This window comes from Myotis daubentonii, chromosome 9, assembly GCF_963259705.1.
Source record: "Myotis daubentonii chromosome 9, mMyoDau2.1, whole genome shotgun sequence".
NCBI lineage: Eukaryota > Metazoa > Chordata > Mammalia > Chiroptera > Vespertilionidae > Myotis > Myotis daubentonii.
The window spans coordinates 1,186,342-1,198,978 of NC_081848.1; the positions used below are offsets into that span (position 1 = coordinate 1,186,342).

The window sequence follows — 12,637 nt, forward strand, 5'->3', positions numbered from 1 at the left end:
ATGAGAAGAAGAAATAGGGAGAGAAACCTAGCCAGACAGCATTAGAATGGCAATAAATACGTACCTATCAATAATAACCCCACAGAAAAATGGACTAAATGCTCCCATCAAAAGACTCAGGGGAGCTGAATGGATACAAAAACATGACCCAAACAATGGCTGTCTACCAGAGACCCACCTCAAAAGAAAAGACACACAGTGGATGAGAGTAAAGGGATAGAAATAATTTGTTCATGCAAATGGGAAAAAAATTCAGCTGAAGTAACAACGCTCATATCCAACAAAATAAACATTATAATGAAAGCCATCACAAGAGACAAAAAAGGTCAGTACATAATAGCAAAGGTATCGATCCAACAAGAGGATATAACCCTGGTAAACTTATAAGCACCCAATATAAGAGCACCTAAGTATATATATAAAAAAATACTTTTAGAGAACTTTAACGGAGAGATCAACAACAATACAGCCACAGTAGGGGATTTTAACACACCTCTCACTTCATTGCATAATTGTTCCAGACAACAACTTAATAATGAAACAGACACTCTAAAGGACACATTGGATCAGGGGGATTTAATTGACATTTATAGAACATTTTACCCCAACGAGGAGACTATACATTCTTCTCAGGTGCACATGAATCATTCCCAAAGACAGACCACGTGTTAGGACACAAAACAATTCTCTACAAGTTCAAGGACAGTGAAATCATATCCAGCATCTTCTCAGATCACAGTGGAATGAAATTAGAAATCAACTACAGGAGTAACAACCAAAAACATTCAAACACATGGAGGCTAAAAAGCATGTTATTAAACAATGACTGGGTTACAAAGGAGATCAAGAAAGGAATCAAAACCTTCCTGGAAACAAATGAAAATGAACACACAACGATCCAAAATCTCCGGGACACAGCAAAAGCAGTCCTGAGAGGGAAGTTCATAGCACTACAGGCATACCTCAAAAAATAAATAAATAAATAAATAAATAAATAAATAAATAAATAAATAAATAAGCAAACAAACAAGAAATATCAGCAACAAACTATTTAACCCTACAACTTAAAGAACTAGAAAGAGAACAACAAGAAAGTCCTTAAAAGTAAGTAGAAGGAAGGAAGTAATAAAGATTAGAGCAATAACAAATAACATAGAGACTAAAAAATAAAAACATAAAAATCAATGAAACCAAGAGCTGGTTTTTTGAAAAGATAAACAAAATTGAAAAACCTTTAGCCAGACTCATGAAGGAAAAAAGAGAGAAGACCCAAATAAACAAAATCAGAAACTAGAGTGGAGAAGTAACCACTGACACCACAGAAATACAACAGTTTTCAAGAAAATAGTATGAACAACTAAACTATATGCCAACAGCTGGGCAATGTGGGTGAAACAGACAAATCCCCAGAAAAACGCAATCTCCCAAAACTGAATCAGGACGAATCAAACACCTGAAGAGGCCAATAGCAACTGATGAAATAGAAGCAGTATTCAAAAATCTCCCAAAAAGCAAAAGCCCAGGTCCGGACAACTACACAGGGGAGTTTCTCCAAACATTCAAAGAAAAACTAACACCTATACTCCTCAAAGCAGGTCAGAAAATTCAAGAGGAAGGAACTCTTTTTATGAGGCCAGCATTATTCTAATTCCAAAAGCAGATAGAGACACTACAAAGAAAGAGAATTACAGGCAATATTCCTCACGAACATAGATGTTAAAATCCTCAACAAAACAACAGCAGAAAATCTCGCACCTAGCCTTATATTACAAAGATCATACATCATGATTAAGTGGGATTTATTGCAGGGATGCAAGGCTGGTACGATATTCACAAATCAATAAACGTGATACATCACATAAACAAATTGAAAGACAAAAATCACAAGAACACACCAATAAACAAAGAAAAAGCATTCCACAAAATCTAACATTTTTGATAAAAACTCTCAACAAAGTGGGAAGAGAGGGAGCATATCTCAACATGATAAAGGCCATATATGGCCAACCTCCAGCCAACATCATACTCCATGGGCAAAAACTAAAACCATTTCCCCTAAGAACAGGAACAAGACAGGGATGCCCGCTTTCACCACTTCTGTTTGACACAGTACTGTGAGGCTAGCCATAGATATCAGACAAGAAGAAGAAATAAAAGGCATCAAAATTGGAAAAGAAGAAGTAAAACTATCATTATTTACAGATGGCATGATATTGTACGTAGAAAAACCCATAGACTCCATAAAAAAAATTCTAGACGTAATAAATGAATTTGCCTATGTAGCAGGATACGAAATTAACACCCAGAAATCTGGGCTTTTTAATACATTGGTAATGAACTCTCTGAAAGAGAAACTTAAAAACCAATGCCATCTACCATTGCAACAAAAAATATTAAGGTACCTGGGAATAAATTTAACTAAGGAGGTAAAAGACCTGTACTCAGAGATCTACAGAACATTGAAAAAAGAGATAAAGGAAGACATAAACAAATGGAAGAACATACTGTGTTCATGAATTGGTAGAATCAACATTAAAATGTCCATACAAAGCAATCTATAAATTCAATGCAATGCCCATAAAATACCAACGGCATATTTCACAGACTTAGAACACACTCTCAAAATTTCATATGGAACACAAAAAGACCCTGAATAGCCACAGCAATCCTGAGAGCGAAGAACAAAGTTGGAGGGATCACAGCAGCAGATGTCAAGCGATATTACAAAGCCAATGTGCTTCAGAGGAATTATTCAAAGCTCCACGTAGGGATGCTGCTGGGCCTCCCCTCACAGACCTTGGCCACCTTAAAACAGTGATCCACCACCTTGGCCCTGTCCTGGGCCATCATGCTTGGGTCCCCAAGGCAGGTGGTGATCACACAGGCGGCCACACCATTGAACTGACCGTGGCACTGACAGTGGAGGCCACGTGCTCCTTGCCAGGCTTCCTCCTCTGGGAGCAGACGGAGCCCAGGCACTGGTGAGGCAGCACCTTCTTGAACAGCTCCTGGAGAGAACGGGGAGTGTCACCAGCCCCGCCAGATCCCATCTCAGGGTCCCCAGTCCCATGAATGGGTCACGGGACAAGACTGAAGCTCAGGAAGCTGAGGATGAGCCTGAGCCTTGGAGTCCATGGGAGTCACTCTCTGTCCACCGAGGGCACCCAGCACTGGATGACCCAGGACCCAAGACGGGTGGGGAAGGCACAGGGGCATCTGCCTCCAGCCCATCCTCACTTACTCCCAGCGCCAGGAAGTGGCTCACGGCTGCTCACCCTAAGGGGGATCTTCCAGCATCTGATCACCCCTTTGGTCTGAATCCCAACAAGCAATTTCAACAGTTGAAAGGTCTTGCCTGCTTAGAACTTTGTCCAACTGTCAACTGTCAGATGCCACTGGGGTTCCCTTGGGGGACCTGCTCCTCTCTTGTCCTGCCCACACTGCACAGATGCAGGAAATTGCCTTTTCGATGAATTTCTTTTACAGAAATGGAAAGACAGTGTACAAACATTGATGTAAGAACCGTTGGCTCTCTGGGTTACCGTGAGGCCCACAATATCTAATTCTAACCTTTCAAGCAAACTCTGGAGAGGTTTAACTACTATCACAGACTCACACCCACTGGCTCAAAACTTCACATGATGTTAAGCTAATCCAAGTTTCTGGGGTTCCATTTAAAAAATGACCACTTGGCCAGGTCCCTTAATTAGAACCCACATTCACAAGGTTATGTGCCCTCCGCCTCTAGGACAGAGGGAAACCCCTGGGTCTAAATTGTCCGTCACCTGGCCCATAACCTTTAGAACCTGAGGTCTGGCGTTGTTGCCACCATTAGTTTCAAAACACATGTGGCTGACACCTGATTTAAGCTTGTTTCTCTTATTTTAAAAAGGTGTATTTTGTTGTTGTTTTGTTTGCTTGTGGTCACCAGTCACCAGCCAGTAGAACAGTGTCTTTGTGCTGCTTCGTATTGCACCCTTTTGTTTTCCCTTTTTAACTTTTAACTCCCCTTTATCCAGTTTTAACAACACCCAAGCCCTGGGAGCCACTAATCTGTCATCTGTATCTATGAGGTTATTTTGTTTTTTAATTCCACATATTAGCAAGATCAGATGGTATTTGTCTGTCTCTGTCCAATTTAGCTCACTTAGCATCATGCCTTGGAAGACCATCTGTGTTGTTGGAAATGTCCAGACTTCATTCTTTTTGATGATTGAACTAGAGCCCCGGTGCACAAACTCTATGCATGGGGGACAGGTGAGAGGGCGTGACTCTCAGCCCAGCCTGCATCCTCTCCAATGTGGAACCCCCTGGGGGATGTCCGACTGCAGGTTTAGCCCGATCCCTAAATCAGCAGTTGCACATTCCTCTCACAATCCGGCATTGCTGGCTCCTAACCACGCACTTGCCTGTCTGCCTGATTGCCCACAAACTGCTCCCCTGCCTGCTTGATTGACTCCTAACTGCTCCTTTGCTGGCATGATCATCCCCAACTGCCCTCCCCTTCAGGGCTGAGGGGACTGAGGGACTCCAGCTGGATGAGGTGGGGCTGAGGAGAGTGGGTGCCGCCACCTTGTGGCTGTGGGTGCCGCCATCTTCTGAGGGTGTGATGGTGAATGGGCATATTCCCTTTTTATTAGATAGGATAGCACTCTGCTATATATATGCACCAGATCTTGTTTATTCAAGTGTCAATCAATGGACATTACGTTGTTTCCACATCTGTGGTATTTGTAACTAAAGTGGCAATAAACACAGAGGTACACATAATCTTTTGATTAGTGTTTTGCATTTCTACAAATAACCAGAAGTGAAATTGCTGGGTCGTATCCTAGTTCTATTTTTAATTTTTTGAGGAACTTCCTTATTTTTTTCCATAGTGGCTGTATCGATGTACAATTCTATCAACAGTGCACAAGTGCTCCCGTTTCTCCACCTCCTAACTTCGCGGTATGCATGTGCTGGCTGGTTCTGTCTCCTTCATGCAAACATGCCATCATGACAAGCTCTTTGGGTTGAGCACGTGCTCCTAGTGCCTGATCCATAGGAGGCAATCAATACACACCTGATAAAGGAGCCAGGGAATGAATTCCCCTTAGCCCAGTCTACAAATCTGATGAGATCACAATCAAACTTCCAAGGGAATTTGATCAAATAATTCAAAATGCATACATACAAAACATTTAAAATGTGTATTTTTTGAAACCAGTTTTATTTGCCGGAATTGATTCAAAATGAGTAAAAGTTCAGAGGCATTTATCCAACAATGATCATCAAAGACTGATTCATAAAGTTGAAAACAAAATCATTTTAAGTTTATCAACTACAGACAAATTACACAATTTAAGACAAAGCACGAGAAAAGATACTAGAAGATATTATTTTTCAGAAATAACTTTAATATTTTTATATGAAGAGTTGTCATTTATAAACCATATGTATATGATGCTTTATTTTAAGGTTGTTCTTAACATAACCTATGAGAGTGGACAGGTATATGCAAATGACTTCCCTGTAAATAGTGGTGTAACCCGAATAAGCTGTCAGACTTTGATAGGTGAGTACTACTAAATTATTTCCATCATTTTCCTGTTTTGAATCATTGTAAATTAGTAAATCAGTTCTTTGATGTTCTATATTTTCATTTTTAGTTAATAATTTACATTATTACTAATGTGTTTTAACACTGTTTTCAGTTTACATTGGTTATTGCTGTATATTCACATTTTTTTCCATGAGATTGGCATTGATGGAACTGCATTTGTAGTAGGTTGTTAGCATATAAGAATGTCCACAGAGGTCGTAAATGGGCATTTATAAGCAAGAGGCAAAATCATGGGGAAGTGGCTTTTCACGTTTGTGAAAAAGAAAAATTGTCTGATTCTTTAGTTTTCACTTGCTTCTACTCCAGTGCCTGCATAACATTTTTCTTTTTAACTTTTTAAATTTTTTGAGTGGTTGAAAGACAAAATTTGTTACATTGCAATATGTACCATATTATTTCAATGAAATAAAAAATATGAGATATATGTATATGTAAATGTATGCATTTAAGATAGTAAATTTTTCTCTGAGCACTTATAGCCTCTACTTGTTCTAAATTTTTATTATCATTTAGTTTGTAGTGTCTCTTAAATTATTTGTTTCGATATTTTCTTGTTCTATGAATTGTTTCAGAAATGGATTGTTTAATTTCCAAATACTTTGGGGGTCTTTTCATCATTCTTCTTCATATGTTAGCTTTTTATATTAATTTACTGTTCTTTTAATGGCTACCCTTGAGATCAATAAACTAGTTCTTTTCTCATCTCCCAAACTATGCAAGAATCTTAAAAAAAAAAAAAAAGAAATAACTTTAATATTCTTAAAACTTACAAAAATAAACTACCAAAATTACTTAGAACTATGTGTAAGGGTATATTTACATGTATTATTAGGGTAGGTGCAAAGATAAATATAAATATTTGTATACATATTCTTAATCTAAATATAAATATTATGATGAGAAAAATTTTCCGATCTGCAGTGTATCATGCGTTGGCCTCCGTGGGTGAGTATTCCCCTGGCCACCTAGGACTGTGGCTCCAGCTGGCAGGACCAGATGTAACTGCAGGAGAGAGTGGCACCTGTGAGCTCCCAACCTCAGGTGTCCCTCCCAGTGTCAGGAGCCCCAGGAATTGCTACACAGCAAGGACTGGGGGGAGGCGAATCAGGGAACCATGGACACAGGTTCTCTGGACCGACCAGCAGAAAGAGTCTAGCCCGGCCCTTGCCCAACTCCGGCCCGGCCTCACCTCTCATTTTCACTGAGCCGTTTCTGGGCCCAGAACCAGGCCTGGAATGGCCCCTCAGGCTCTATTTGGTATTTGTGTGCAGCCTCCTGTAGCAGCACTATCTCCTCCAAAACTCTCTGCACCTGAGGCAAGAGGGAAGGAGAGGATGCAGACATGGCCCAAAAGGGGGTGAAGGGTGGAGCGGGAGCTTGGTCCTGGGTCTTTGCACACAGGGGCACCCTCCTTCTCCCTAATTCCATCCAGGCCCTTCCTGTGCTCGGAGGTGGGCACTAACAGCTCTTCCTCCAAGATCTTATCCTTGATTCCACGCCCCTTCCCCACAAACGCCAACTACAGGGGTCTCCCACTTCTGATATCAAACTCTCCCAATAAATGGAAGATGCAGGGCATGGAGCCCAGGAGTGTGCTGGCCAGGGCGTCTATGATTCTCACTCCCTGCCCAGCCCCGCAGGCTGTGCCACAGCTGCTAACCTTTTCCTTTTTTGCTAATTGATCTGACTCTTCTAAAAGGCAGATATCCAAGGTCCATGAGAAAGAACCCCCTAGCTAGGACTGACCCCCTATGCCCAACCTTCTCATGGTGCACTACCACCAGGTCCCAGGAGGGAATGGGAAGCAGGAAAAGGCAGGACTGGGATCAAGGCCAGGCTCTGGGCTCCAAAGGAGCGGGGACAAGGATGACTATGATGGGCCTATTGCTCCAGCTCCAAGGGAAGGCAGTGCTGAGAACTCACAGCTCAGGATGGGGGCTCTCTGTCCCCAACGTCAATCCTGGTCACCCCAGTCAGGCCCCAGGTCACCCACCTCCTGATCATCCTCCATGATGCTGTCCATCACCTTCAGATCTTTAAGGTATTCTCCCAGGAAGGGAACACACTGGACAAACAGGGTGAGGGTGGGATGAGCCCCTGCTCCCTGGTGCCCCACGGGCTCTCTACTGAAAGCCTCCCACCCTCAGCCACCTGGCCACCCAGGCTTCCCATGTGGAGCAGCCCAGGTCCCTTCGGGCCTCCACTCAATTGTCCCTTCCCTCACGCTCCAGGAACTCCTCTTGGTCAGCTCCCTGGACCACCTCTGGGCAAGTCACTGGGTCAGCGGTCCTGGGCCAGACCCACCCCCATGTCCAGCCTGCAGGTACCTGCCCCAGGCCCTCCTCTGGGTCATTTCTAAGGGAGGGCTTCAGGTTCTGTGGGCACAGGAGGTGGGGCTGGAGGAGGAAGGCCTCCCTTTCTTGACTTGGAAGCCTCCAGCTGAGAGGATAGAACCCCCTCCTATGACCCTAAGCACCCGCAGACAGGCTCACTCACCTTCTTGGGCAGCCTGAGCTTGGATCCAGGGACATGGGACATCAGAGTGGCATACCTGGAAGGCTGGTTCCACCAGGGTGGAGGAGAGGGTCATTGAGGTCATGCTCACCTCACCCCATTTCCCCACCAGCCCTGACCTCACACCCTGGCCCTCTGACCCAAGTCAGCTGGTACCAGTGCCACCCGGACTGCAGCATGCTCTGCTTCTGGACGACTCCCAGCTACAACGCTCACTCGGTGTGTGTGACCTTAGGCTTGGGCCTGGCCTCCTTGACCCGTTCCCTCCTTTGGAAAGTGGGAGACCTCCACCGAGCTCACAGGTTCTCCTGAGGACTCAGTGTCATTCCTGTCATCAATGTTCTCACCCTCAGCCCTCCCGGTGGCACAGGCCAGGGAGCTCTGCACTGTCGTGTTCTGTCCTGAACTCATGACCACCCTGTGAGGCCTGTAGCATGGGTGGTCACCCTCCCCCCCGCGTCAATCACAAGGAGACTGATTGGCAGGGAGTGCTCCAGGGGCGCAGTGGGAAGTCTCAGAGAGCAGACCCCTCTGTCTCTGGCCCAGACAGTAGGACCCGAGGCCAAGCAGCCCTTTTGTTCCCCTTTCCATGGGAATCCCCTGCGGGGCCCATCCTGGGCAGGAAGGGCGCTCCCCTTGCAGGGGTGGAGAAGACAGAAGTGGGAGCAGAGCCCTGGCATCCTGAGGACAGAATGGGCTGGTTTGGGGAAGAAACCTCCCCCACCCTCCCATTCACCACACAGCCTGAAAGAAGCTAAGTGCAATTGGGAGGGGGCAGCATGGAAGCCAGAGACCCGCTCAATGTGCCAGCTCTGCACCCAGTCCTGGAACAGCATGGCCACCACCCTGTGTGCCATGAACGGGGCCTCTGGCCCTTGAAAGTGCCCCCCACCGCCTGCCCATAAACCAAACAGATCCCTCTTCCTGGTAACTGGGACCGAGAGGGTGAACATTTTCACAGACTCTTCAAGTGACAAACAACCACATCCCCATACTGGGCAGTCCCCCCTTCCCTCACGCCTTCCCCTCTGCAGACCTCCAGGCTCCCTCTACCTTGATGAACTGTTCCCTGCTCAGGATGTTGTCCTTCATGCAGAGTTGTTTCATAGTCAGTGCCCGCTTCCTGAGTGGAGGGAAAGAGGAAAGACATGTTTAGGAAAGATGGGGGAGACGGGTTCAGGGCCAATTCTTATTGACAATGTCATGTTTCAAACTGCCTCAGGGTTCCTCTGAGCAGGAAGGTCTCCCTGGGACTGGGGCAGGGCTCTCATATGGGTCACGTTGGACCCCTCTCCATATCTATGGAGCAGCTCTGTTTTGACCAGTTTGGGTTTGAACTGGGCACACGGTTCAGGTGCTGAAAACACTTGAAAATCTCCCATTTGGCTCAGTGCCGTCTCTGACATTGGAGCAAACTGACTCCTGAAGCGGAGCCAGGGGACTGAGTCCCAGGGAGCCTCAGTCACCCCGCCCACCAGCCCAGTCCCTGTCCCCATGGTGGGCTGCCTCCCAGGAGGGGAGGGGACACTGGGAGACATTTGGGTGACACCTCCCCATGCCTCCTCTGATGGGAGAGGCCTCCGCACCTGGAAACCTTCCCCCATGTTTTCTTCAAACGATGGACAGCCACGCTCTGCAGAGCAGCGAGGATGGCGTGCAGGGAGGAGAAGTTCCTTAGGCTTCTGCACTCCTGGGGAAGGGGAGACATGGGCTGTGAGGTGGGAGCTGCAGCTGGTGCTTCGATCCCCCTCGAATGAACCCCCCCTGGTGGGACCAATGCTCAGGGTGGGCACGTATAGCAGCCAAAGACCAACTCTCACAGCCAGGAGGGTCCCAGCTCAACCCAAGGAAGGAGCCAGGTACCAAGTGAGCCTCCCAACACAGGCACCTGGGCATCAAGGTGCACGAATCCCTGGTAGAGAGGACATGGAGGCTGTGCTGGGCTCAGACCTCTGGCCTCAGTCCTGAGAGCTGACCAGGCAGCAGAGGCATTTTTCCAGGCTCCGCATAGGGACGCTACTGGGCCTGCCCCAACAGACCTTGGCCACCTTAATCCAGTGCTCCACCACTTTGGCCCTGTCCTGGGCCATCATGCTTGGGTCCCCAAGGCAGGTGGTGATCACACAGGTGGCCACGTGGTTGAATTGTCTGATGGTGGCACTGACAGTGGAGGCCACGTGCTCCTTGCCAGGCTTCCTCCTCTGGGACCAGACGGACCCCAGGCACTGGTGGGGCAGCACCTTCTTGAACAGCTCCTGGGAGAGAAAGGGCAGTGTCTCCAGCCTGGCTCCACCCCGGCTCAGGGTCCCCAGTCTCCTGAAGGGGTCACGGGACAAGACTGAAGCTCAGGAAGCTGAGGATGTGCCTGAGCCTTGGAGTCCATGGGAGTCCCTCTCTGTCCACCGAGGGCACCCAGCACTGGATGACCCAGGACCCAACACTGCTGGGGAAGGGACAGGGGCATCTGCCTCCAGCCCATCCTCACTAATTCCAAGCTCCAGGAAGTGGCTCAAGGCTGCTCACCCCAAGGGGGCATCTTCCAGCACCTGACACCCCTCTGGTCTGCATCTCCATTCAGTGCACATTCCCCTGTGGTAGCTACCACCACAGCTGTTTGTCTGCCTTGTAGTTAAACACACATCAGGGGACAAATAAGTGCTGAGGCCGCTGAGCCTCATGGGCACATGGATGAGCAACCCATGGATCTGGCTGCACGCAGTGAGCGCCCCTCCCCACAAAAGAGGCCAGGCCCCATCCAGGATTCTGTCTCTTCTCCCTCATTGAATCTGCACAGCCACTCTGGGCAGCAGGGCCTGGGGTGCCCACCTCCACTGTCCACAGGTGGACAGCAAAGGCTGGGGGTTGAGAAAGTTGCCCAGGACCCATGGGTGGTAAAGTGTTGGAGCTGAGATTTGCATCAAGATCACAGGAGTTGGGATCAGGGCCAGGCAGGTCGGGGCGGCCAAGGGCAGAGGGAAAGCCTGTCCCACCCACTCCGAGAGCCCCACACTCACCACATCCATTGCTGTCAGTTGCTCGGCCACCAGTCTTGGAGGGAAGGTCAGGATGTTAACCTGCTCCTCCCTTAGAAAATGCTTAGGAGTCCCAGCCCTGCGGTAGGCAGTTGTTGGGGGTGGAGCTGGCTCTGTGGGCGGGACTCCGATCAGAGCTGGTGGCCCAGATGGCTCCAGCACGCCCACAGCTGGACCAAGCTCTAGCCCAGGAGCAGGCCCTTCCTCCGGCTCTGGAGTGCGCTGGAGCTCTGGAGGTGGTTCTGGAGCAGGTTAAAGAAACAGGTTTTCGCTCATGCCCCATTTTCCCATGCATTTCCACAGACAGGAGAGATCCAGCTGCCTTGAAGGGAATTCTGGCCCCTGAAACACCCCTACCCCCTACCCACTCCCCCAATCATCTTCCCCGACTGCAGTCCCCGCACCTTCCCACTGGGCCTCAGTGGGCTCTAGATGCGCCAGCTCCACCCAAAGACTTCTCACAAGGCCCACCGGGTGTGGGGCAGGGCGGCGGTGCAGCACCAAGGCCTCCTTCAGGAGGAACCAGGGAGAAATGAGGGGCTGGCCCAAATATTGTAGCTGGTCCGGCCAGGTTCCCATCATAGAAGCGGTGGCTCTGGAGAGAGGCAGGTGGGCAACAAAGTCAGAGTCTTGGCCTTTCCTTCCACTCTGCCCTCCCATGGCACCCTTGCTTGGAACTGAGCCTCTGTGCAGGCCCCTCCCTACCAGGGCGCAGCCCCAAGCCAGCCCCGTGGGGCTGTCCTGGTGGTACAGGTGTGGGATCCAGCAGGTGCAACACGGACTCTGTGTGAGACTCTTCTTCCCACTGGCAGCTCTCCTGAAGGTCCCGTGCACTGCCCACCCTGACCCTCCAGGCCCTGGGCATAGGCGATGAGGAATGAGACAGACTTGTGAGCACCCTGCTCACCACAATCCCTTCTGAGCCCGCTTGTGGGGGTCAAGGGAGATGGATATGGAGAGGGGCAGGCAAAGCGGGGTGGGTCTGTTGGGGGGAGGAGACTCTGAGGCACAACTCAGCCCAGCCTCCCCTCTGGGTCCCCAAGGCCAGGGACCCCACCCCCTGTCCTGTTTGACTCATGTCTCCTTGCAGAGGAGCCACCGGGGCTCAGCCCTCCCTTGGGAATCAGAAGATGTGTAAGATCAGGGTTCTGCCAGGCCCTGCCCTACCTAAGCCACCACTCTGCGAACACAGGAGACCCTCCTTCCGCACCCACAGACCACTCACTTTGCTAATTGCTCCTGTGGTGTGTCGCCCCGGTCATTATGAGGAGGTGTCCCTCCAGGTGTGGAAAACACCTTGATGGCATCTGAGTGCATGGACAGGGGACAAGACCTGCGAATGATGGACAGTGTGACTGTCTGACTCAGTGACGAGAACTGAGGCCCAGGGATGGTGTCTGCTTCCTTCCTTGAGTCAGGCTAAGTGTCTCCACAAGTGGCTGCCTGTGGGAGGAGCTGAATGCACATTGTCGATTAAGTGAGCTCC

At 48.7% G+C, this 12,637-nt stretch overlaps 1 protein-coding gene across 1 annotated transcript; it reads right to left on the bottom strand.

The window, feature by feature from the left end:
- Positions 1-7,559: 7,559 nt before the first annotated feature.
- Positions 7,560-11,531, bottom strand: LOC132241700 (ral guanine nucleotide dissociation stimulator-like). The gene is made up of 7 exons (XM_059710627.1): positions 11,516-11,531; positions 11,134-11,393; positions 10,159-10,374; positions 9,706-9,809; positions 9,173-9,242; positions 8,102-8,164; positions 7,560-7,670 (listed from the first exon to the last, which is right to left on the bottom strand). The coding sequence occupies exons 1-7, from the start codon at positions 11,529-11,531 to the stop codon at positions 7,560-7,562; spliced, it is 840 nt and encodes a 279-aa protein (XP_059566610.1).
- Positions 11,532-12,637: the final 1,106 nt, after the last annotated feature.